This window comes from Symphodus melops, assembly GCF_947650265.1.
Source record: "Symphodus melops genome assembly, chromosome: 21".
Lineage (NCBI taxonomy): Eukaryota > Metazoa > Chordata > Actinopteri > Labriformes > Labridae > Symphodus > Symphodus melops.
This window is the reverse complement of record NC_136711.1, coordinates 17,329,305-17,356,899: the sequence shown is the minus strand read 5'-3', so window position 1 is coordinate 17,356,899 and position 27,595 is coordinate 17,329,305. Positions and strand designations below refer to the sequence as shown.

Here is a 27,595-nt window from a genome sequence, read left to right as displayed (position 1 = left end):
ATACGTTCAGCGTTTCGTTACGTGCCCCGGAAGTCTTTCTTTTTTTACCTAACGAGGTCAAAATGGCGGCGCGCTGCATGTGAAGGGGGGTCGGAAGAGGTGAAGTGGAGCCGGCTTTATGATACGAGAACATGTTTAAAACGCCATGTAGCAGACTGTCAGGTAAACGCATCGTTGGATGGGATATTATACGTAAAGTGTTGTTTGATTTCAGAGTAATGTAACGTTTATAACTACTGAAAAGACGCAGAGGCGGAAGCTAGCAGCTAGCTTTAGCATGTAGCTCTAGTTGAGATGTTTGTTTGGAGGCTAGCAGTGACCTTAAATAGAAGTCAGACACATCTGCACACACTCAGATTAACTCAATAAAGCTTGTTTTTTCATATCACAACCCGTGTGTTTACATGTAGTTTACGTTACGTTAAGTGATGTCGATAATGTCTCCTTTATTTGATATTGTAAATGTGTAATAATGGGGTTTATTGTGTGCACAAGCTTTAAGATAAACCTCACAATATAGTTCACGTTTCATACAAACGTAAACCCAATGTGCTTTACAGCAGAAAAACACAATCTCATTAAAAGTGATAAAACAAACAAATATAAACAAAACAGAGAATGATAAATTAGCAGCCAAAGGTAGGAGAGAAAAGGAATCTTTTGAGACCACTTTTAAAATATCTTACAGCTCGTTTAATCCATAAAAACTGTGGGAAATAATTATAACCTTGAACCAGGACTCTACTTACACAAGTCTTACGTTACATCCCCTTAAAGAGCGGTGTTGTTTTTACTTTGGAGTAGCTCAGCACATTCTTAGTTTATAAGCCGTGTAAATAAGTGAATATGACAAGAGTAGTTTTCTACAGACAATGATTTAAGGACATTCATCAGAAGGTTGAAAGTGAGCATGATCAGGATTGAAAGTTTTTGTGATTTGTTTTTACGTAGAAGGTAACCACTGGAAATTAGTTTATTTTAAAGGACTGATCCGTGAGCTATCTACTGAATGAAATCATAACATGAGCTGACTGGAAACATGATGTGTTGAAGTGCTGACTTCTCTGATAACAACGTAGCAGCCAGCATGTCCTCCGTTTAAGTTTAGATTCTGGTGCAACATGGTTGTGTTTTTTGTTTTGTACCAGAGAAGTAGGCAGTTTTAAGGCCCACAAGGCTGGACACCCCCTTAGTTTGGCAGGTGTGCAGCAAACTAACAGGCAGGGAAGAGAACTGGTTCAGGTAGAAGTGATGATACCTGAAAATGCTCCATATCTGGAAATGTGGTAAAACTAAGATACATTATGGAGATACTTTTGAAATACAGACAACAATTTTAGGCCGATGCAGAGCTGGCTAAACACTGAAGCGTCCCTGTCTGCGACGTAGCAATCCGTGTGGACATTGTTTGTTTACTTTGATGCTGTATCTTTTCATGTCCATATTCTAATGAAGATTGGTTCTGTATTTTAATTTTAGATATTTTTAGTTTTAGGTTTTGCCCATTATGTCTGTCTACACTTTCTCTAAGACAGTGGTGATACATTTCTTGGTCCAAAAATGTCACACAACAGTGAAGACAATGTTGTTAATTGACTCAAAGCTTTGCTTTGACCAGCTTTCAAAGGTTTCAATTTACTGTAAATGAGCAGTGTGGAAAAAAAGTGACAGCTCTGTCTGGTTTACGATGGAAAGTATTAAACTGAACCAACAGTATACATCTGGATGACCGTGCTTTTCTTTCTTTAAATATTTCTTGTAGGTTTAGTTGGTGTAAGTGTGAAACAGAAACTCATTCGATGTAACCAGAGTGCTCGCAGCCTCATTCAGCTGCACAGAAGAGAGCCGTCAAACTGGCTGACGTATCAGCACCTCAACTTCCTCAAACGCCAGGTAACTTTCACTGTGCTCTATATCTCTTTTCACTTTTCTTTGCAGGTTATAGAAGTTTGTATTGTGCAGAGATATTCCTCCTTTTTTTTTGTTCATGCCATAAGAAGTTATCACATAGCCCTTTTGTTTTCTTTTCAGTATGTAACAAAGAAGAACAGCGAGCTTCAGCAGCGGGCCATCCCCAAACCGGCTGCCGTTCTCACCATTGTGGACGAGAGAGAGGACAGCATTGAGCGGCAGGTGCAGAGAATACCGACTATAGATGCCGAGGTCACAGATGCAGTTTCACATCCAGCAGACTTCTCCAGCAAAGCGCAGCCAGAAGTGTCCTCCGTGACGAAGGCCTCGTCAGAAGATGGGGCAGCACTTAAGGATTCGTCGTCCAGTACGATTTTGAATTCAGACGAGACTCCTCATGTCCACGTGGAGACGGACGAGGCGAGGGAGGCACGGCTGGACAAACAGTGGAAGATGCTGAAAGTGGACGTAGCTGACTTGCCAGATGTCTACGCCAAGCTCGCCAAAATCAAACTTACAGGTAGTGTGCATAGATTGTATTTAATTGTGATTAAAAAAAAAAAAGGAAAAGATGTTTGTTTGGTAACGAGCCTGCTTGTGTAAGACTTAAAGCACTAATAAAAAAAAAACCTGCAATACATTTCTCCAAATTTTACTCGATGGCTTCCAAACTGCTCTTGATTTTTTATTAAATCAGTAAATATTCAATCTTAAGCTTCAGTAGAGCATAAATCGTTGTATGAAGACTGACAATCGTTTTTAAATAGATAATTCCATAAGGAAGCATTTAATTTTATTGTTTTTTCAAGACACTTTTGCCCTTTATTTGGATGGGACAGTGGGCAGCGATAAGAAATAGTGGGAGTTGACAAGAAGCAAACGTCTAGGATCGGACTCAAACTCACGGCAGCCAATCAAAACTGAATCCTCTGCAGATGGGACATATGCTAACCGCTAGGCTAAACCAGTGTCCCAAGTAGTTCAGGTGAATCTATCCATCTACAGCTGAATATAGTTTCCCCTCCACACTTCCCTCCTCCTGTTTCAAGGGAACCAAACTTGTACAGCAGCGAAACACTCCCCTGATCGTGTTGTTTACCTGTAACTAAAGAGAAGTTACACCCAAAGAGAGACATCATGACCTTTTCATTTATTCTTGTACTTTGGCTTTGTGGTTTCAGCTCTGGTGGTAACAACGTCAGCGGCGGGCTTTGCGATGGCTCCCGTGGCGTTTGATCCCGTCATGTTCTTGGTGTCGTCCGTGGGAACAGGCCTCGCCTCCTGCACCGCCAATTCAATCAACCAGGTCAGTTATTCTAAAAGAGCTTTTACACCTGTCGTGAGGCTGACGTGGTCAGCATGCAGAGGAAGAAAGTGTTTATTGGGCTGGTTTAACGAAGGAGGCGATACTGCTGGATTATACACGTGTGTCTGATAAACTGTGTTAGTAAACACAGTTTATTTACTCACACTGCAAAAATCCCAAAACAGTGTTCGACACATGGTTTGTGTCATTGTTTCAAGACTTCCAGTAAACAGTACACATTTTCCTGCTCATAAATCTGTCTCTTTTTTTTTTTCTTTTTTCTTTTTTTTTTAAGTACCAATCCATTTCCTCCTGTAAAGAAACAGTTGAGGTTTAGAGTCGGAGCTGGCAGGATATCTGCTGGTGTTTTAATGTGTAATGCAGTTGAGTTGACACGTCATACAGACACGAATTTGCTTGTTGGACACTTTCATCTTTTTGTTCTTACGCTGCATTCCTCTTCAGCTCTGAAAAAGCACCGAGCTGACTGTCACACTGTCATTATTTCTCTGCTGAAAGCATTTTTTAGGAGCTCCAAACATAGACACTTAGAGCTAGTTATGTAGCCCGCACGGCCCCCTCGTGCGATCACAGCCTCAGCCTCACGTTGAACTCGGCTTCGTTCTTTGGTCTGTAATTTGGCAAATACCTGGATTTTTCTGCTCGTTACACACACACACACACACACATACACGCACACACACACACACGCACACACACACACAAAACCCCTCCTCAATGTTCCAAATGATGTTAATATTGGGATGTTCCTTCAATACATAATATTCAGGAACATTTATGGTGTGTGTGTGTGTTCTTTGTTCTTTTCCACTCTCGTTGATACTTTTGGGATCGTCCAATCAGATGTGGCGTTATCATTAAGAGAAAAGCGCTCATCATGGCGTGGGACTTGGTTGGGTTGTCCCACATCTAGTCATGTCTGAAAAGCGTCTCAGGTTAAAACCGTTTCGGCTCTCCTGTCCACCTCACACTGAGCAGGTGTGTAAATATCCTTCAGCTATTTGAAAAATGTCCCCGCTCTCCTCACGCCGCGGAGAGCAGCGCAGACCTCGAGCTCCCACACTTTCAAAGCGATGAGTGATGACGAGGAGGCGGCCTCTGTTCTCGCCGCTCGTACCCTGGGTGTCCCTTCATTTTTGCGGGCCCACCCTCACATCAGTCCCGTCACTCTTCATTTTTTTTTCCCACTTAGGCTGCCTGAGGTTAGGAAGGATGCCACGTGGCGTCATTTTTCCTCCAAACAATGTTAGCATTTCCCCGCGCGCCTCGAGCCGGTTTTAAACCTGCAGAAAAAGAGGAAGTTTGGATAAAAGGTGAAGTTTAGAGCTCAAACTGTGTGTGTTAGTACAGAAAGCCATCGCTTCTGAAGACCTGCTGTAAAATCTGCAAAGCACTTCTTATCTTTCAGAAATATAATTATAACCTGTCATTTTTGGGATGGCGAGGCAACATTGTCTTTTCATGCTCTAGAATTATTTCACTGTCTTTTTAAGTCGAGGAGTAGAAGGTTAGAAAGTGTTTAATATCTGGTTGTATGAATCGACCCTCTTAATCACGATGACATGAAAGAGGCTCAACGACAAGAATCTGGACGTCTGTAAAGATTTCATCATGAATTCTACATGTGCAGTAAAAACACCCTCTGCGTTTGGTATTATAGGAATGCTCCACGGGGTTTCTGAAGATAAATATACTCTGAATTGTTAAAAAAAGATCTTAGTGGAATATCACTTCCAACATTTCTCTCTTGTGTTTTCACAAATGGTCTGGGGCGTTTTCGCTCTGTTTGAGGCCAAGAAGTCTTTTTTTTTTTTTTTTTCGTTAGCTTGTAGCTCGAGCCTTTCCATTAGTCGTCTTCATTCTGCTCCCTAATCCCTCCGTTGTACGTTGGGGCATTTTGCGTGTCGTCGTAGTCTGTTAATTTGCGAGAATTTCCAATCGGGATCATCGTTTCAGAAAATGAGCCACCTGACTTTGAAGGTTTTCTTTTATGTCGACGGTGTCGTTCAAAGGTAGATCTTTGGTGCCAAGGATAAACATCATTAAGGACATTAAACATATTTGTTGTTGGTTCTTTGTTGTCTGGTATGAAAAGTATTCGTCTTTGAACATAAGGAGCTGGTGTTGCTTTGTTTGGAGAAGAATGTCATTTTTCTTCGCTGTAATTACAAACACGGCAGCACCGAGGATGTCACGTGTGTGACACTGTGAGCATACTCTGCAACAAACCAACACCCACTTTTTTAGCTCTTTTTTTAGTCAAAGACACACCTGCACCTGTGCGTGTGACTAATATCAACACTTTACTCGTCTGTTTGTTTTCATAATCCCTTCAAGAAAAACAAATCTACGATTTTACCTTCACATCTTCAGCCAGTTTTCTTTTTGATTTCAACTTTCCTTTCATCGTGCCTCAGCATTAGTTTGTTTAATCCTGATTAAAGCTTGATGTCTGTTTCAAACAAAAGCTCGACAAACAAATCAAAGTGGAGAAAATCGCCAGTGAAGATCACTTGCTATGGATCCTCTTGCTCTGCCCCTAATCCCTTAATGCTCGACATCTGAAGAGGCAGAGGAGTGTGCGACCACACAGCTGTCGAATTACCTTGAGGAAAGGAGGAGAAAAAAGAAATGCCTGGAGGGAGAGAAAAATGATTTGGCTGGAAGAAGTGGCAGCCAGACCTTCAGCGGCGCTGTCAAAAGCCAAGGCTGCTCTTTGTCCCATCGGGGGAAGTGGCCGTAGGGCAAACTGAAAACGTTGTGGTTTTCCCTTTTAAAATGTTTCTCCATTTGGGGAAACTGTCGGAAGGGTGTAAGCACTCGAAGTCACGTAACAAAGGCATTTCAGCGTCTACAGTTTCTCACCACACTCTGAAGTCTTTATGCTGTCATGTCTTGACTTCAGATCAGGGAGGACAGTCGGCTCCGACAGCTCAGGGATGTTATTATCTCAACATCCACTTCAAGAAGCTCTCGTGAGTTGGCAATTATGAAATTCTTCTTGGCAAGTTTTTGCTGCTTCGACCACCTTTGAAGAACGTGTGGAAGAAACTCTGGAATAAGAAGTAAATGTTTTGTTTTCAAACACAAGATGGATCGCAATGAGCGTTTGATCTGTGCATGAAAATCGAAGGCGGGATCGACGGGTTTCAGTGTTTGTTTCCTTCAGCCCACTTCTTAAGAAGACCCGTGTCAGGAGATCCAAACAAAACGCTGTTTTAGCTTCCTGCTTATCCTCATTGTCATTCTTCACATCATGAACATTGTTTCGATTTTGCCCTTGTTTTTACACTTTTAGTGCAGCACAACTGCTAAACATATCACAGCTAATGAATTTCTCTGAAGTTTTTTAAAATGTCAGATAATATATGTGAATTGATTAGTTTCTGCCGCTCTTTGTAGGCTTTTGAAAAATAGCCTTTTGGCTAATTCAGGCGTTTTTACAGCAATTTATGTTCCACGCTTTCATTGAGAGTAAAGAAAATAAATCAGCCAACCTAAAAAAAGAACATTCAGGACATTATAGCAATGTACATATTGATATTAGTGGTGGAAAATTAAAATGAGTTTACATGTATTTAGTTGTTGTGCTCAAACTTTTTCAGGCACTTTTCAAGATAATCAAAAGAATCCTGATGTGAAACTCCAAAGTCAAATCAGATGTACGTTCAGAGACACGACACTTTGAGAAAAGAAAGTCATGTGACACTTTTAGACATTTGGAGGAGCCGTAGTGTAGTCGGTTGTTTTTTTTTGTTTCCCCCCCAGCTAAAAAAATGTCAGATTTGACGTAAATACATCGAGGGATTAACGTGTACCAAATGAGTGACAGAAAAGGTGTAGGCTTAATGTACAAAAGCTTTCACACAACATACACTCGCAGGCAAACCTCACACTGAGAGAAATAGTGTTGTTAGAAAGAAAATGCTGGTTGTCCTGGCAACGACGCATCTACAGGTGTTCCAGCCGTCCAGTCCGGTCGCTGCTCGAGCTAATTGGATAATCAGGTCAGATGAAAGTCTCAACATCAAAGACCTGATCTGGTGTTCGACTGTCACTCAAGTCCCGCTCCACTGTTTTGACAGCGGTCGAAGTCGCACTCCGTCAGCTCCGTGTTTGTTTTGACGAGAATTCAAGCTGGCGTGCTCTGTGGCTGCCGACTGTCATTCCTGCTTTCGTGACCATGACAGTCGGACTCCTTTTGTGTCTGCGTCTCTCTTGTGGTGAGCTGTCTGAAGCTGGCACGCACAAGCGAGCCCCCACAAGCCCCCCCAGCCCATCCTCCCTCCTCGCCCCTGAAGCTACGCCCTCCTCTCTCTCTCTGCTCCTGTGCAGGCATGCATTATTTACCCTCCTTCTGTCTTCTTGGTCAGTCCCTGACAGAGTGTGGCGACATGACTGAACACGTGTGCAGGTTATATGTTATTATCAATACATGATGACAACATGTTTTTTTTTTACTTTTTAAACATTTTCAAAGAGTTTGCCTGCCATCAAAAACGATTCTCTAAACGTATTGGAACAAGGTGAAAGGATTTCATAACCTTTACAAGACCGTCGTCCAATGACCTCACAGAAAATCATTTTGAAGAACTCTCTTCTTGTTTGTCGCGTTTCACTCATTTATCCGCCCTCGAGTCATTTATGAAATCTGCACTGGTGCAAATATACAAGCTGTTGAAAGTCATTTAATTACGCTCGGGTAAATTGGTTAGCATTAGCATGGTAGCATTGTGTAACGTTTGTATTACGCTTCAGTCAGACAGTATAACATTTATGAGACAGCTCCTCTGTTTTGGCGCCGTACTGTAAATGTATTTGCTCTAAAATGAAACACTCACTATGAAATTCAAACACTAGCTGTTAGCTTTACATTTTAGCTGCTTACATCCAGATGGGATGAAAGATATCAGAATCGTACCCTCTTGTATAATGTCCTCGGCTGTCAGCATCAACTGAGGGTCTTTTTCTGATTTATCAAGAACAGACAGTCCTGCCTCTCTGCATCTCCTGCACGTAAGACATGGTCTTCTGTTTAACTTGTAAGGACTCGAGTGACATGGTAGAAATCCAGGCTGGAGCGCTGCTTCTCTACACTTTGTGCTTCAGGACAAAACAACAACAACAACGTAAATTCACAGATTGGCACGCCAATATTACGCCTTAGGGAAATCAATATGAATGTTGTTGTTGAACACTGTTATGGAAATCACACCCTAAAATTGACAAAATGAGACATTTTATTTCAGTTGATTATTTGTCCGTTTGTTATTGATATCAAAGTAAAAAAAATAGCAGAACACTTTTGAGATGATGAGCCCCTGACTGCTGCAGGTTTTATGTTCCACTCATACATGTGATTTATTCCTCCGACTTCTTCATAAATTGGCCGTCCTGTCATAATTCCTGCCAGCTTCACTACCCCCAGCGTGTTTCTGTCTGTGCCTCGGACAGACGGGAGGTGCAGACGGCGCTCCATCAGCCCGCACGGTAGGTGGTGGTGGTCGTCTACCTCAGGCACAGGGCGGCGCCTCAACTAGTCAAGGCTGCCCCCGACAATTTTCCAGACTCGCGCTCCGCTCATTGTAGTTCGAGGGGTGCCTCACGTAACGCGAGGCCTCTTAAGAGGGACATTAGTTGTAACAAGACCTCACAGCCGCGAAAAGCCACAACAACAACGGGCCCTTCAAAGACGACGAAAACCTTCCACCGCTGGATTCACGTCTGCTCCCTGCCGAGAGAGAGCGACAGAAGATCCGGGTTCAAACGCACGCTGTAGAATACCTCTGCCATGATGACACAGCAGTATTTTACTCATACCAGTGTCCAGATGATGAATAGCAGTGGGACACCTTCTACATAACCCCCATAAAAAAGTGTATTTGTTTTACTGATGTGAGAAAGGGCGTAAGATGTCTGGAAACAGATGGAGCTGTAAAAGTGTCCGTGCTCGTCATGTTGGTTCCGCTCGCCGCGTGCCGTAATCGACTGGTGAAACGTGTTTTTACGTTTCTATTAAACGGAGGTTTTGTTCAAGTCGAAGGCCAAACACATCAGAGTATTAACCCAATGAATGTTTTAACCAAAACAAAATCCCGTCCTGGGTGCAGATGCTGCTCTTAAGCTCCTTCTTCTGACAGCTTTGTTAAAACAAAAGAGCGAGCTGATCTCTGACACCGACACTCAACCGCTTTTTTTTTTCTTTCTTTTTTTTCTCCACTCTCCACCCAGCTGTTATATCAGCCCGGGAGAACGATGAAAATGAAATTCCCTTTTTTAATTGCCAAGCAAGATGGCACAGAAAGGACTCGATGGGTATCTTGTCTTTCAGCGCCGGATTAAACTGAATATTTAACCAGACAGCTCCGTTTAATAGTTAATTTCTTTAAAGGCTTTTGTCTTTGTCAAACCGCGGGGTGCCAATCCGCTTCAGACTGCACAAATGAATCTCCTGCAGCCTCACATGGAGCCAGATGCTTCCCTCTGATAAAGTCATGAAGGGTAAATCCATCTATTAAATACCCTCACGATAATGCCCGGGGAGGGGGGGGGGGGGCAGATTGTTGGCTAGCTGCAAACACAGAGATGGTTTCTAGTTATTTCTATTATTTTTAATGGGTTTTTAATTGGACTCTTCCACAAAAAACAAAGTGCCTTTTTTTTCTCCAAATCTCATCGAACTTGAACATAACTCACATGTGCTTTAACACAAGCTTACGGTATGAAGAAACAGGGCCGAAGTAGCTGTGACAGTGGTGAGTCTGTCATTAAACATGGATAAAGAAAGCTGTTTGTGGCGTAGCGACTGACGTTTCCCAGAGAAGAGACGGAAACATGTCGGTGTGAAGGACAAGCGGATTGAAGTGGGCGGACACAAAGCGAGAGGTGATGAGTTTAAAGGTCTGGTTGAGTTTTTATTCAGTCGTGCTGTATGCTGCTTCTTCACTCAGAACAGCTTCACTTAGTCACCGGCCTGAGTCATCCGAATGTCTGTCCCACTCGCACACTACACAGAGCCTTTGGTTTCCAATGTGCAGGGAGGGAGATTGTAGACGTCATGTAGAGATCTGTAAGCAAACTCTTACTGTCACATTATTTACAGTCATTGTCTTTTTAAAAAGGACTGCGAGGAGAGATGGGACCGTTCTGACCTTATATCGGCATCGGGCCCGACGTTGACGTAATCATCATCACGATGTTCAGACACGATCAAATGATCATTTGAATTTCAGCAGCTCACTAACATTTCTAAGAACGATGAAAGACGTAAAGCTGACCCGCCGTCCACTCCAACGATCCAGTGGAACCAGCATTACATGTCTTTAATTCAACACTTGTTTTATATCAAATAAATACAGATCTCCGTATTTAAAGAAACCCCCCATTCTACTGTTATTAACATTTAAATAAGCTGTGTTACTACTCCTAGATTTTAGTTGCTAACCCTAACCTGTATCATAGCCTTCATTTTCCATGGAGAAAAAAAAGGCAAAACTCGGCCCAATATGTACCAAATCTTTCAACAAAATCCTCTTATGTCATTGTGTGTCTTATAGGCTAATACGTGTTTATGGGTTTTTTTCTCTCTTTGAGCTCCGCACACTCCGGCCTTTACAGTTAGAGAACCTTTAGTGACTTCTAAAGAAGACGAGAACATGGCCCGTCAACAGCGCGTCGTCATCCTTTTGTGAAAGTTCCCGCCGCTCACACGCGAGGTGTCTCTCTCAGCTTTCAGTGCCGCGGCTTGTTTGGGCAAACACGCCTCAGCACATGACAGAAACCTCCACCTGAGGGGGAGGAAGATGAGTGAGTGATGGGGCAGGTGGAGTGCCTCCTCTTCACCTCCCTGATTAGCCTTTAGTTTCCGACAAAACACTGTGATTATGGGCTTCAGTGGTCGACAAGGGGCACGCAGACAGCATTGAGACCTGAGTCAGAAGGAGGGGGAAACCACCCACCTGAGCTCTGTCTGGCTGCACTGAACCTTTCTACCCCTCTGCCGTACGAGGGAATGCCTGACCTCATACAAGCTGAGTAAATGCTGTTAACACCAACAACGACACGCTATCTGATGCATCTGTTTTCTCTACTACTACTTCCTGCATGGAGCAGTGTTTCTGGGTCTGAATAGTCATGGCCAACAAATGAGGACACAATATTCAGGACGTATCTGGAATCCTTCCGTAACGTGTCACAAGCTAGTATGAGAACATTTACGCTCCTGATGCAGCTAGCTGTCTCCACGTATGTGCGATTCAAAAGCAAGTTGATTAGAGATTCAGTGTAAAGGACGCGCTGTGGCTCTGGTTCCAGTTCCTGACCTCGTTGGATTTTCTCTGATGTCAACAAACGATAGTTATATTTATCCATGGGGATACAAAGGCAGCTCTAAAGGCTCTCTGATGGCTACATTTAATTTTGATGCAACAAAAACTCTTTGTCTTGCATCTTTTTAGTAATCAGATATTAAAAAATAAAAATTAACGACATTAAATGGTTTTACAGTAGATACCGATAAAAAAAAAAAGTTTTTTGTTTTGTTTTGCTTCAGGAAAAATACATGCATTCAGGCGTTTGTCTTCATTTTGTTGTTAATTTTCCACAAAATTCAAGACTTCCCTTTCTATCTGAAGGTAACTCAGCCAAAGGCAAGTTAGAACAGTCTTTGTTCAGCTGAGATCCGTGGATAATTAACAAAAGCTGGCCTGTTTATGGCGTGCCCGTGAGCCAACACTGAATGCTAATTTCCTTCTAATGGAGGAGCTGTTTTGGGGTAATCGTTGCTGGAAAACAAATATGGTTACCAACAGGCACCAAGAATACAAGGTCTGAGGGATTGTATGCATCTCAGTTTAACAAGGTCTTGCTTTAATAATTCAATGATTAGATCTAATGAGGGCTGAACAACATGTGCAGCACAACAATATATTATCTTTTAAATATAATTGGTTTGATATCGAGGGACTATTCAGAAGCATATGGAGGATTAAAGTGATTAGCCTTTCCATCCGTCCACTGGTTAAAGAGGAATATATTATTCCACAGCACAGTGTTAATAGGGAGATTCATTCAAACCAGATCAGCTTTTATTTAGTCTTTTTTTTCATGTCTCAAATTGACACGTAAAGTAAATGCTTTTCGTGGGTTTTGTTGTTTATTAGCTACAACTTTGTTTTCTCAGTCGCCACCATTGATCCCATCTCTTTGTGTTCTTTAGATGGTGTGCTCTGAATAAGAGTGCGTTAAAATGCTCCTCATCTCCTTATGAAAAGTCTCAAACTATTACAGGTGCTCTGTATTGCTGAGTATTATAAAGTCAGAAACTCTCGACTTCAGGACTGTAACTCTCGTTGGTCGTCTCACCTTTCGATTCAGAATCTGTTTTTGATTCATGATTTTGGTCTAGTCGAGAACATACCTCAGGATTTTCTCCAGTCATCTGTGAGACTGGTTAAAGAGCGAGCATTAGCACTCAGCAGGGAGTCACTGATTGGCCCAAAAAAAAAAAAAATCAAAGTTATGAATCTATTTAGAATCTTAGAGTAGGTAAGAACTTCGATTTTACATAAAAACATTCTTTCCACCTCTGCTCGATTTAAAACCCAACGTCATTCCCCCCGACTTCATGTAATATCTTCCCTGATTTCAGCTCCTAACTTTTTGCATTTTAAGACTGGCTTTTAGCCCTTATTCAATGACTATTATTCAGACTGAATTTCCTGAATCTTAACTGCCACCCAAGTCTTTAGTCCTTCATTATGTAATCACAGAGCAAACCGTGAAGAAGAGTTGAGGAAGTCACAGGAGGTTTTCCCAGACCGTTCTTTTCTTTTTTTTCTTTAGCTCATTACAGTGACCTTAAAAAAGTCTATATTTAATGTACAAAGACTGAAGACTTCAAATATACCACACTTATATAAGGTTGCAGTACAGTATATGAAACATTCAGCTCTTCTGTTGGATGTATGTCCTCATCCCCTCCTGTGATTGGTTAGAAGCCCTTAAGCACACTGGAATCTTTTTACTTATTATATATATTTAGTGAACAGCTTCCTTTGAATGGCAGTCTTCCTTTTGTGCGTCTGCCTCAGTGTAGCATTACTGTTGGTCCCCCTGTCGTCTTCGTCCAGCCAATCCTGTCCCTCCTGTGGAAGTCGTCTTGCTGGGTTGGGTGTGGACTTCCGTCTTTCTGTCTGTCAAAGGAAGCACTACAGATGAAGACACGGCACTCTGTCATTTAGTGCGTCTCTGCTTGCACCAGCTCTGCCTTAACGTACCAATAAGTGTACGTGTCGCCTTCTTCTCTTCTCTGTTGTGCAACTTAACTTCACTCCCTCTATGTTTAACGTCTCCATGACTTTTCTATGTTTGCCCAAACAGCCTGAAAACCAGTCTTTAGAAACATCGCTGCATCATCGCATACATACCAAACCAAAGTGCTCCTGCTGTTATTATCGATGTAAAAGGGGAGAATATTTGTCCTCGTCCTGACCATGGAAACATTTTTCAAAATCCAATTTTTGCTTCACTCTCTCTTTTAACGGCATCATTTATCCGCCCACATGCATCCAACACAACAGCTATGGTAAAGGCCGTGAAGCTCAGCACGTGTGCCTTTTGAACACTGTTAATATCACCACACGACCACAGGGAAGTACGCACTGCTGTCCCCATTCATTTTACACCCACACAAGTACAATCAGCCTGAGAATGATAGACACGGAGTAGTTCTAACCCACACTTGTGCGTATTTACCCTCAACCTCTTTGTCTCGGGTAATCCAGATCCCGGGGATTAATGATGAATGGGGGTGGGGGGGGGGTCCTGTTCTTTGCTTTTTCTCCCACTTGTAGACCTTTTTATCTGAATGCACTCTGCTCGTAACTGCTTATGAAGTGGCTCCGATTTCAGCAGCCCACAAATTGATAATGGTACTTCACTGCCTGTGTTTCAGCCTTTATTCACAGACACATTGATCTTCAAGCTTCGGCTTTACAGGCGGAAAGGTTCGTACGACTGGACCGTTGACCGACGCTCGCTGTTCACCGTCTGTACCGACTTCACAGATGTCTTTTGATAATCTGCTCTCCTAAAGTTCAGACACATTTTAAGCGTCATTGCGAGTCATCTCAAGGAACCGTGCCGCCTCGAACTCCTCCACAGCCACAAACACTGACAGCCGTCTCATGTGAGATCCCGCCAAAAAGAATTCACCTCACATTTAGAGAGGAAACGCGGCTGACATCTTAGCTTAAGAATCAGTCCAGCAGCTAACTGCTTTGCTTTTCGACTTCAGAGGATGAGAAGGGAGGCGAGGGGACCGAGAAGATGGCAGGATGGTTCTCACGGGGGAGGCGGAGCTCCGCTGAGGAACTTTGTCCCATCCCATTTCCTCCTGCAGACACCACTGGAACTCGCAGATGAATAATTTACTGCTGCTTTTTTGTCGCTGTTTACTGTCTGTTCCCTTGCGTCGAGTGTGTCAGCTCGATATCACAAAGGGTTCATCTTTGACTTCTTCAAGTGAGAGGAAACAGAGGAATGAGTTAAGCACAGCAGAAGAAGTTTGAAGGTAGAAAACCAAAACTTTGGAGCTGAAAATCAGCGATGAAACCCTTTTATTCCGACTTCCTTGTACTTGTTGAAGCCAATTCAGAGCATGCCCTTGATATTAACCATGTGCTCTCTTTGTCCTTTCATATTTGGATCAAGCAGCTCGTGAAGCTCTGAAAAACTTCTTCTATCTTTCGCTGCAGAAACTCCAGATTTAAAGAATGCAAATGTTACCAAACTGTCTCTGCACACGTCTTCCCCCGTCTCCTCTTTTTCTTGCCTCAAAACCCCGACTGCTCACGCACTCCCTCCGCCCAGACCGAGCGGCACGTGCGTTATCAGGAGTCGAGTTTACAGAACATGCCGGCGAGGAGAAAGCCGCTGATTGCAGAGCGTGAAGCCCGTCTTGTGTTCACTTTGTTGCAGCTGCAGGATGTTTTCAAAAACAACCTTTCCTCGGACAAAGCGGGCAGTGTAAGACCTGTGACCCAGAATGCAAAGAGCTCGCCCCAATCTGGAGATGAGTAAAAAAACAAAACCTCCAAAACAAACTGAACGGATTTGTGTGAGAACTTCCGAATCCTCAACTTTTGTGTTTTTTGTTTTGTTTGTTTTTTGACATTGGCATCTTCATGATTTGAGCTGAAAGGGATCATAGTTCTGAATATATGACACTGTCTGCACACACACACACAGGCACACACACACACACACACACACACACACACACACACACACACACGCACAACCTGGACCTCACTATGAGTGATTGTCTCTTTCTCAGGTCCTCCTCAGTTTTGATTTGAAAGGCTCGTTGAACGAAGGGTCGGACTTCAGCGCGGGTCACTGCCTCAAATACGAATCTGCCAGAGGCGCTGACGGCTGCTGTCATGTCTGAGGGAACAGTGAAGGCCTTCATAGGCGTCCACACTTTATCACCTCTCATTGCGTTTCTTCAGGATCATCAGCCTGGAGCCAACACACACACACACACACACACGCCCACACACACACGTTTCAGTGTTTTTGTGGTCAGACACAGCTGCAGAAGAAAAAACCTAAACACTCACATTCCCTCAAACATACACATCACAGTCAAACTGCTGAGAGGCTTTCAAACCGTACGTCATGTCAGTCGCACCCGCGCTGATATTTGGGAACGTCTCCCTGATGGCGGAATAGGACTGTTTATTTCTCTTTAAACAAAGTGAGCGCACACACTCACACGGACTGTTCACATATCTTCCTCCACAGTACATCTGAGTGAATGGAGTCAAAGAGTGTGTGGAGGTCAAAATCCTCTTCTTAATTTAACTCGACCTTACCCAGCGAAGATTAACGAAACTGATGTCGAGCACATTCAAAGGAAGTCAAAGGAAGCTTGTTGTACAGTCGATCTGTTGAGACAAAAAAAAACAGGAAAATAAAACCACCTAAATGTCCGGCGGGTGCCATTTCATAAAACAAGAGCCTGAAAAGAGCGAACTCAGAGTTTGTCTCATGGAGCTGAATATTCACTAGTCATGCTAAACAGCCAACCACGGAGAGTTTAATTTGTAATCAGAATCCTCCCTCACACTAGGAGGCGCTGTGGCCTGACACGCAGCAGCATGAATGATGAAACATGATTGAACACACGCACACAGTTACACACACCTTCCTTAAGAGCTTGGAACAGTCGTCTACACCAAACAGAAATAGACAGCCCTCATTTATCTTCAGCCTGAAATCAAAGACTCGTCTTTATTTCTGGATGAAAAGAAGCCGTCTGCCCGAGCTTTCTTTGATCAGACGAGTTGGAATAAAAAAAAACCCCAGCATGTACGAATAATCCTTTTTTTTTTTTCCTTCTTCTTCTCAGTCCGCTGCTCCTTTCCTCTCTTCAGGACTCAGACAGTTAGTCTACAGCGTGCCTCCACGGTGCAGTCAGCGTTCCCACATCTCCACAGGCAGAGGGGGCTGATTGGGGCAGAGGCAGCGTGGCTCTGCTCAGCATTAATTGGCTGATTAACATAAGGACAGTTTAGCACTTCACTGTCCCACACTCAGGCCATTAATCAAGGGAGAGGCTGTGCCAGCTGAACGGCTGCCAACGGCTCCACACAGACCCAGTAAGAAGAGAGCGAGGAGAGGTGTGGGTCGAGCTCAAAGGGAGATGTGATCCGCTGTTTGGCCAGACAGAGAGCTGCAGTCTGTACAGTGGGAAGAGTCTCGAGTGTGTTATTAGAAAAACGAGGGGGAAAAAAAAGTTCAAATCTCTGATGATTTTTCACACGTTCATTAAGACTCAAACTGCAGATATGCAAACTGGGGAGTCTGCACCATGACGAGAACGACTGTGATCATTTCCCTGATTCTTCTCTCAGTATTGCACAAACAGTCTGAGCTCTTCATGTCCGCTCACACCGTCTGATCGGCGATCACGTCTCATGGTTTTATCCTCGTCTCTGCTGCAGGTGATTAATTGGACTTCTAGCTCTTTGAGATGAGGTGAAGTAATGGAGATTAACTTTTTATTTTAACGTTAAGCTGCCAGAATCTCAGTTCATAGTAACATTTTAGTTTATCGCTTTTTTTTATTATAAAAAAAACATTTTGGCAACCAAACAATGCAGAGGAAGGAGAAAGACCCGCCCTGAATTGCCCCCCAGGGACAAATAAAGTTTGTTTTTTTTTTTATTGGATGAACATTAAAATGATCGCCTGAAGAAGACCTCTGATCGACGCGTTGTAATGTTAATGGTTTTAAATCTTTTTCTGGCCCGTCTTCCTCACTTCTGTGACGTTGTCTGTATTGAAACTTCCTTTTTTGTAACCAAGCAATGCAGCAACAGCAATTCTCCGAACCCTTCCAGCATCACGCTTAAAGGTCTTTTTTTCCCTCGCTGTGTATTTATACGATGTGAAGATTCTGAATTAGTTTGGTATCTGCAAACAGTCAGGTAAATCCTTTTTGAAAGCGCTGTTCTAACTACTCATGATGAGCTAGCCTTTTTTTAAAAATGTAATTACAAAGCACGCTGCTCGTCTCTTCTGAACACTTTGAACTATTTTTCTTTCCTCCTCAGAGTTTTGAACCGCTCTGCCCTCCACTTAGACGTCTTCTTGCTAACGGTGGAATGAGCACTTTTGAAAGTGTTGAACAGGTTCTTCGGGTAAACGGTGTCAAATCAAAGCATTGCTCACATAACTCTGAGACGATTCATTTGACTCCACACGCGTCGGCAGCATTTTTAGTGACAAAGCAGCGGGACCAGCCTTCTGCCGCAGGAACACCTTCAAATGACCTCAATCTGCCACGCCGATGTTTTTGTGTTCGCTTCCTTTGACTGGTGAAACGTCGCGAGCGTCTGCCAGAGCGGCTGACTCGACTTCTGAAGGGAGCTTAATCTATGTAAATCTTCTGGCTGCTTGTTTGTCAAGTGCTGGATCAGAGACGGTTCACAGTCGGCGTCGACGAGCGCTTTGAGAGCCCTCGCGCTTTTTCCAAGTAGACTTGGCTCTCATGTACTGTAGACCCCCCCACCCCCCCCCCCCCCCGCCCCCCCATCTGTGATTCTGTGGTTGAACTCGAGTGTGCAAACAGGTGACACGTCTGACAAGTTGTCTTTTTTGTCGTTGTTGTTGGGCTGAGCTGGTGCACCTGCGTTTCTCTCTGTGTACTGTGTGAAGGTGTACAGCTGCTGAGAAGCTGCGTGTGTGTTTTTCTCTTTTGTCTGCAGCCCTGCCTTTTGGGTAAACACAGTATGCATAATTTAGAGTGACTGTATTGCCCTTTGCTGCAGTTTTATTGCACGTGTTAGTTATCACTGCTCCATGAAAGCTGTTTAAAGGAGTTTTTCCTCATATGGGGATAAAAAGTATTTCCTCTACACAACTTTACTAACTGATATTCTACGTTTGACACTTGCAGTCCTCTAATTCCTCCTGTTCCAAAACCAAGACCATCCTCCGTTTCTTCTGTACGAGAACAGGAAGTGGGCCGTCTGCAGCCTGTTATCAATTGAGCCGCGGTGGTTGGGCTGGATCACGTTTAGTCTTTAGTAGCTCCGAGGATCTGGCAGCTGAACCCTCCGCCCCCCTCCTTTGGTCTCGCCTCTTTTCCGTCCTCATCATCTGGCTGATAATTGTTCCTATAGTTATGGCTTTAATGTATGTTTGTGTTCATAAATGAAAAGCAGCAGCAGCAGCAGACGCCGGGACTTCCGGTTCAGTCCTCACAGCGGCCTCTGTGTTTGTAGTCTTTGCTCGGGGTTCGGTGTTTATTCACACGTCTTTCCTCAGACTCTTGTCATCCCATCCCATCTCTGTTTGCTGCGGTAACGTCGAGCGCCACAGATCGCTGCCTTCGTCATCGTGCGAATCATGAATGGACGGCGCGGCGCTCAATGTGAACAGCAGTCCGCTGTTCAGGACGACGTGTGGTGGTGTTCGTGAAGGACACGAGCAGAGATGAGGTTCAAAACAAACAGAAACTACGAATCACTCTCCCTCCACCCGCTGTGTGCACGTTCAAATAACTGAACATCTGGGAAAAGAAGTGGGGGACAGATGTTAAGAGCCTCGTTACATGGGGCGTCCCCTGTATAGCTCCATGCTAAGAGCCTTTTAGCCCTTAGCATGGAGTCTAAGAGTTTTTTTTTTGAAACAGTCAAGTTGTCTGGACTTAATGCAGGTAAAGGATTCGTACTGAGACGTCAAACCGATGGAGCCTCGAACCCCCGACCTGCAGCAGCACACGGGCATGCTCACAAAAAAATACACACTAATGGTCCAATCAGTTTAATGCTATCGCTGTAACGCATGGCAGTGTTGGGCGGAAATAATGACATGTGGCTGAGAGAGCCGCTGATGTGAACCAGATGAGAGAGAGAGAGAGAGCGAGAGCAAGGAGAGCAGAACTGGACAAACTGTGAAACGACAACACGGCACACGCAGCAGGGCGGACTGTTTGACTTTTACATCGACATCAAGTCACCCTTTTATACTCGATACACCTTCGTCGTAACAAACGGCAGAACTGTTGTTCTTCTCTTTGGGAAAGTTCCTCCACATTCTTCTTTTATTTACTGCACAGGTGCACTCGAAACCTGTGGGGGCTTAATGCACAGAGCACCGCTGGACACCGAAACAAGCTTTATATTTATATGATGTTCTTGGAAACTAAGTAGATCCTTTTTATGGCAGCGGTGTTGCAGCGGGCTTGGCCCAGGGCCCGTCTGTGAGGCCTGGTTCAGCACCACTCTGCCTCTGGCTCGGCCACAAAGTGCATTTCTCTCTCTCCCTCTCTCTCCCTCTCTCTCAGGCAGCCCCTGACCTCCTGACGCATTTCCTGACCCAGGAAATAGAATTAACACCTCAGCCTGGGCTTTCGGGGTCCCACAGACGTCGTAACACAGCTGTCCTTTAATGCGGGCCCAGTCCAGTCAGAACAAGCGAGCGAGTGCTGAGCTGCAACTGAACCAGAGATGGAAAGCGTGGAGCAGGAGGTTGGCTTTGGAGCGGGGAGAGAGCCGATGCTTTAATGGTTCAAGTGCCTCTGCAAGTTAAGCTGAATAAGGAGTATTGTTTATCCCTGTTTTGAGAGGTTCAGTGTCCAGTCGTTCGCTGCTGAGGGATAATCACCGACTGGTTGAACTGCAGAGTTGATCATTCAAACTTCAGATTATGGTTCTTGAGCATTGAAGTCGTCTTGCACACATTTTGAAGTGGATTATAATTCAAACCAGAAAAAAAACAAACCGTCATTTAAAAACAACACCTTCTTATTCTAAGCATGTCCAAGAGGCTGCAAGCCGAGCTGCCACTGAAACGGCCTCAGCTGGTTTCTATGAATCCACTTTTTTAAAGTTACGATTGATACACCTAATAAAGCAGTTTCAGGTTCCTGTCGCTGTCTCTGCTGGGGCTGCTAGCTGAGCTGCTACTAAAGTCTGATTTATTGACATCCTGTCAGCATTTGCAGTTAGAGATTTGCTCATCTGGGTGACTGACTCGTTGGCCTAGCGGTTAGTTTGCACGCTGCATGTACAGAGACTGTTGTCCTCGAAGCAGTCTGACCTGTGGCTCCTTTCCAGCACGTCATTCTCCCCTCTCTCTCTCCTGTTTACGACTCTATCCAACGTCCTGTGTGTATTTCACCTGCATGCAGAACACTTCAGGCAGATTTTTTTCCCTCTCTCTCTTTCTCTGATATAAGTTTTTTTTTTTTTCCTCTGTCAATTTTAAAACTTACTAAAGATAATCCTTGTTAAGGCTGTAAACATTCCAGTATGTGAGGTCCCACTCAGTGGTGCAGCCCGCTCTAATGATCCTCAGAACACAAATCTATACCATTGAAATCCTGCGCCTTCCTCCAGAGGTTTTTAATGTTATGGTGGCTTTCACATTTCATATGTGCGGTATATCTGTGTCCGGGGGTTTAAAAAGAGAAAAGTGGATTATCTGTTTATTAGATATTTAATGTGGACCATATATCTGAAGATATGGATCGAGATATGCAGGAGTTTAAGTGCTTTATCTGCTTTCTTCATTAGTCAAAGGCTCTTATGCTGGCAAAGCGAGCTACACATCTATGCGCAATTGCTCACTTACACACACTATTACACACACACACACACACACACACACACACACACACACACACACACACACAGATTAGCCAGTTCCTGCTTTTAAGCACCCCATGTGTTTGCATTTTAGTCACACATTGCCAATCTCATGGGAGCACTTTGAAGGGACTCCTCCAGAGCAGATCATAAAACGGGAGTGTAAGTAGTTTTTCACATAGTTGTATCCCAGAACGCCCCCCCCAAACCACCTCCACCTCCTCCTCCTCCTCCTCCCACCCGACAGCTCCGCGCTCCACCTTCCACCTCCAGTCCGTTTACTCCACAAGCAGAGGGTGAAAACGTTTTCTGTGGCTTTAAGCAGCCCGCACACTTTTCTGTTCCTCTCCAGATGTTGCCTTCAAAGATTCAAGAAGACGCATAAGGTGGAATCATGTGGTCTTAATAAATTCACGAGCTCGATGTACATTTCTGTGAATGTTGAAAAGACCGACTCCGGGGAAGGTAAAGGCAAAGATAATATAATAAATAAATAACATGCTGTCGTTTTCTTTTCATCCTCTCCTTTGATTGTTTGAATCTCCTCAGTGAATGCTATAAAAGCGTTTGCTTGCGTGCTTTCATGTCTCCAAATTTAGCACGTGAGAATTGTTGAAATGTTGCACTTTTTTTTTTTCAACAACATCTGGACCTTCTGAGTTGTCGTGCAGATGTGCAAGAGCCACATCCATACAAAAAAAACCAACAACATATTCTGCTTTAACACAGGATTAGACATAGTCAGTGCCGTCTGAGGGAAGTGTTAGCGTGTTAAAGATGGATGTGTTGGGGTTGTGTATTAAGCCACGTTTTTTTTTCTTTCTTTTTTGTCTCCACAGTACTTCGAGGTGCCATTCGACTCCAACATGAACCGCACAAAGAACCGTCCACTCGTCAGAGGGCAAATCAGGTACCTCTTCTTTTTTTTCTTTTTTTTTTTTTTCTTTTTCCAGCCTTAAGAAAAACCAGCCTATTTTCACTGTGGGTGTGTTTTCAACTGAGAGGAGAGTGACACAACAGCTCAGCATGAGCCGGGGTTCAGTGCAGAAGCAGCTCAGCATCACTACATGAACGCCGCCGAGTCACCAAAGCTGCCCCTTTTTTTTTTTGTTTCGTTTCGTTTCCACAATTCATCCTGGACAGATGACAAAGTCTGCTCCTGTTTTCACGCTCACTGAACTAATTCTCTCCTTGTCCTGCTGAGAGACCCTGAACTAACAGCTGGTGATGTCACAGAGAATGTATGCAGGCAGCATTAGACTGAAGACGACACCTTTAATAAGGCACCAGCCACATGGATCTGAAGCCTTCTCCGTTAGCGTCAGAAATGCTCGCTAGCAGTAACAATCCGCCGCTTTCCATCCGTCAGGTGCAAACACGGCGTGTTATCAGATCAGGAGGGACGAGGTCGAGGTCAGAGTGTAGTCTACCTCCTCTGTTTACGTCTCAGATAACCTCTGCGTCGGTGCTCAGTGAACTGCGTGTGTCGCCTCCTCGCTCGGGAGACGCGTGTCTCTAAATGGCGCTTTAGGGGACTGCCACCTTTAAGCAGCAAGACAGAATCACTGATGCATGAACCCAAAACACACACACACACACACACACACACACACACACACACACACAGACACACACACACACACACACACACACACACACACACACACACGTCACAGTTAGTTATCACCCCGGTCAAGAAACCGCCTCCATTACACTTTAGTGTAATGGAGGCGGTCTAGTGTCTATTTTCAGTTAGACACAACAACCTGCTTACAAAAGAAAAAAAAACTATCTACACACACTTCAGGACCTCTGGTTCCTATGGCAACGACAGTTTCTTACCGCACATGGGGGCATGTACAATTCTGCATGGATGCAGTGACGGAACATAACCGATTATTACGACGTAAATCCAGTGATGATGTCGACCATTGATTCATAAAACACTTCCTAAATAGTCAGAATGAGTTTAACTGACTTTGTGTTCATTGATGAAAAAGAAGTGCAGTGCAGTGAAAGAGCATGTTGTGGGATAGAGTGGAATCATTGATGGTTTCATTGTTTTCCAGTCGGTTGATGAAACCAGCAACTTGTTAGGACTCTAACTGGACTTTGACCTGCTGCTCTCTCTTGAGGAATTCTCCCCTGCCATCCTGTTTACAAAGAGGACTCTGCTGTTCTTCAGATGTTGATTGAAGACGTTCTCTCTGTCCAAACACTTCTCTGCCGCTGTCAGTCGCTGCGTCTCCAAGACCAAACATTAGCTCTCTCTCTCTCTCTCTCTCTCTCTCTTTCTCTCTCTCTCTTCTCTCTCTCTCTCTCTCTCTCTCTCTCTCTCTCGCTCTCTCACTCTCTCGCTCTCGTAATCCTGTTCAGAGAAGGCGAGCAGTTAAGAGGCAGGGCATCAGAAGGACACATCTTGAATCTTTGTGTGTGTGTGTGTGTGTGTGTGTGTGTGTGTGTGTGTGTGTGTGTGTGTGTGTGTGTGTGTGTGTGTGTGTGTGTGTGTGTCATCTTTCTCACTTCCCACTTAAACACCAGACAAACAGTAAGAGCAGCTCCTCTAATAGACACCAAAAATCATCCAGAAGAAACAAAAATGGCCACTCGTCATCATGACAGAGTCACTGAATGACCTTTATGAATATGCCTCTCACCGTCTTGTTTACACACATTCATTCAAACGGTGAATCTGTCTCACACTAATATCTGTAAGCACTGTACACAGCCAGTGTGCTAATAACAGCTAGTTAATGGTAAACCTACATTTAGAATATAAAACCAGAAGCTCAGAGACCACACGGGTTCTTTGTCACGTTTCTATTTTAAGGACAGTTACTGACAGTCAGGGTGAATAATACTGAAACAGCAGCATGTTCAACATCAACAGTGCACCAAGCGGAGGGTTAATTTCTACGTTTTTCAGTTGAAGTTTGAGCACAGAGACAGTCCTGCTAAATGTTCCCCCATTCTGGTCTTAATGTAGGATAGAGTGTAACATAAACACAGTCTCACTGACTTCATCTGTTAAGGTCTTATAAGTTATTTGTTTCGATGTTTTTGTACCAGCCAGTAATCAGTATTATAGTTTTAGTAGTATTATATAAAGTCAGCATTTTTATATTGGTCTATCAAGGAACAGCAGTTCCTTCATAGATCCCTGCCCCCCCCCCAAGTCCGCCATGAATGGCCCCACCTCGGCCCACATGAAACAGGCACGTTCACATTAATGCTCCGATCTCTCTTTTTTGAAGCAAGAGGCCTGTGTTTGGTGTTTGGTCAAGATTTTCATCTCGCCCTCTCTTTAATTTCTGGAGCATTTACTGGTGAATTTGAAGCAGAGCTCGCCACCACTGCTTTCAATGAAAGACATGAAGAGGAGGAGGAAGTCTTCATCCGACTAGAAGCCCGAGTCGCGCTGGTTTTTTCTTCAGCTACTTTTGATCTCTGGAGCGTGCACGTGTGCTTCATCTTGTAGGGCTACTTTTATTCCTGGCAACATCTTATCAGATGAGCTTCCTCTTACACCTCCCGTTTTGAGACTCGGCCATGCACGGCTGCTGACTGTCAGTGAGTGAGTGTGTGGCCCCCATGGGTTTGTGCGTGTGCGTGTGCGTGTGCACGTGCGTGTGTGTGTGTGTGTTGATCATCTGGAGCTATCTTTGTCTTATCTGCAGTCTGCACAAGCCCACAAAACTTTATCATCCTGGAGTTCTTCCCATGGCGGTGCTGGGCCTTTGTCTGAGTCTGATCTGTATTATTGTAACCTGCCTTTTGTGCACCCTAAAAAAAATAAAAAAAAACAGCCCTCGTCCTCTAAACTTGCAAACTGTGTTTTTCCTTCTCTTTTGATTGAACTGATTCTTACATTCTCTGCTTCTTTCTTTTGTCCCTTCTTCTTATCAGTCCCCTCCATGCCGTCTGCTTCGCTCTGGCCTGTGGAGTTCCTGGAGTCACTTTGCTCACGCTGGCAGTAAACCCGCTCACAGGCTTCCTGGGCGCCCTCAACATCTTGCTCTACACCTGCTGCTACACCCCACTCAAGAGGCTCAGCATCACCAACACCTGGGTGGGAGCCCTGGTGGGTGCCATTCCCCCCGTCATGGGCTGGACGGCTGCCACGGGTTGTCTGGAGCCAGGTAGGACTCACAACGTCTGATACCAGGAAGTCACAACAGCAGGAACCTTTATAGATGTACTCTTTGATCACTATGGAAAGATAAAGATGCTACTTTAATCCCAAAGTTCACACGTATTTGATTCCAGCACTTGGCCTTTAATTCTGCTTGCTGAGTGTGAATTTGAGGCGCAGCACATTAGTTTAAGTCCTTCACACTCGGTTCATTAATCCTCTCCTCCCTCCCTCCCTCCCTCCCTCCCTCCCTCCTCCAGGTGCCTTGTTGCTGGGTGCTTTACTGTACAGCTGGCAGTTCCCCCACTTCAACGCCCTCAGCTGGAACTTGAGGGAAGACTACTCTCGCGGCGGCTACCGCATGATGTCCGTCACCCACCCGGGCATGTGCAAGCGGGTGGCCCTGCGTCACAGCGTGGGTCTGATCGGCCTGTCGTCCCTCGCCCCCGCGTTGGACATCACCACCTGGACCTTCCCCGTCATCTCCCTCCCCATCAACCTGTACATCAGCTACCTGGCCTTCAACTTCTACCGCAAGGGAGACCGCGGCAGCGCCCGCAAGCTGTTCTTCTGCAGCCTGTGGCACCTGCCCATGCTGCTGCTGCTGGCGCTCACGTGTAAGAAGCCCCGCAAAGATCCAGAGAGTCCAGCTCTACCTCCAGCTCCTATACCCATGGCACTGCAAAGCTAGTTATCCTCACGCGGTAGATAGAGACCCTTGATTTACCTGAGGTTCTCCCTCAGTGTCTCCTTTAACCACTTGTTGTTCTCAGAGCAGCTGGAATGACGGACACGTGATTTAATTGAACCCAGAGGTGCTCGGTGCAGATCAGGAAATGAGCTGGAAAATGATCGGATCAAAATTAACAGTCAAAACAGAATTATGACATCAGGTTGTAATCATTTCACTTCTCACTGTATATATATATACTGTATTTATTTATGTAAAGGGCCCAGCTGATCCTCTCCATGTTGTACATGACTGATGTTAAATGACTTTGTACAGTGTAAATTGCTCCTCTGAATTCTCACAGGAAACTGTCTGCAGACGATGCATTGTACAAATGCAGCACAGAGGAAGAGAATATGATTATCGAAGTTAGAGCTGCACCTGACTCCAATTCAGTCAGCTGTAACCAGTTCAGCGCCACATAAAACTCCAGTACAAGTCTTCTCCTGATTCATGTTATTGATGAGCAAAGGCTGTCAGACAGACATTAAAAATATGTTCTGCCAACAACTAAAGGTTTCAATCTATTATTGAACCCGATAACGGATTTATTAACATCTTAGCAGCAGCTCAGCCCCCAGTCCCCTAAAACACTGCCAAAGAGCATTAGAAAAACACCAATTATAATGTGATTCTGCTCTTTTGAGCAGACCTATCAGTTAGATGTACTGCGTTTGTTTCATTTTAAGAGGATGGGACTTACCTGGATCAACTCTAAAACCTCGTGAAAGAAAAATAAGAAAGTAGACTTCACCTTGAAACGTACTTGATGCAGCTCGGCTCACGGCCCCTTCTGACAGCCTGAGCCAAACTGAAGGTATCAAAGATGTTAGATTACTTAATTGAGGCGTTTTTTTTAAACAAGTTTTAATTAATTTTTTAGGCTCCTGGTGAAATAAAACATTTGTCAAAAATGAAACCTTGTCAGGCGGTCGATCTAGGACTGACACAAAATGCAGCGATTTGAATGACGCAATGCAAGCGAACTCTGGGTCTTCTTGAGTTATTCCTGTCATCATGGACTTCTAGGGGACAGCCCTAATGGAAATGTTATGTAAGGATGAGAGTTTGATTTTCAGAGGTTGAATATAGGACTCGTATAAACTTATTCTGGAGCAGCTGTTGTTTGAAAGTGACCTCAGCCTTGTTACTTGACAGTTCAAATGCCTCATTGTATTTTGCTGCTCTGCAAACTGCTCTGATGGCTCATTCATCTAATGCAACACGGTTAATTCAACACGGGTGTGATGCACCAAAACAAAGGGGATACTTAATCTCTGTGACAAACACAGTGGGGATCATTCTCTTTACAATAAAACACGTCATGATTGTGA

The 27,595-nt window shown here is 44.2% G+C and overlaps 1 protein-coding gene across 1 annotated transcript; it reads left to right on the top strand.

Moving 5' to 3' along the window:
• Positions 1-27,595, top strand: cox10 (cytochrome c oxidase assembly factor heme A:farnesyltransferase COX10). Its single transcript, XM_079372045.1, has 7 exons — positions 1-162; positions 1,763-1,893; positions 2,032-2,431; positions 3,093-3,217; positions 22,239-22,309; positions 25,306-25,538; positions 25,792-27,595. Exons 1-7 carry the CDS (start codon positions 132-134, stop codon positions 26,220-26,222), a joined length of 1,422 nt encoding a protein of 473 aa, XP_079228171.1. The 5' UTR covers positions 1-131; the 3' UTR covers positions 26,223-27,595.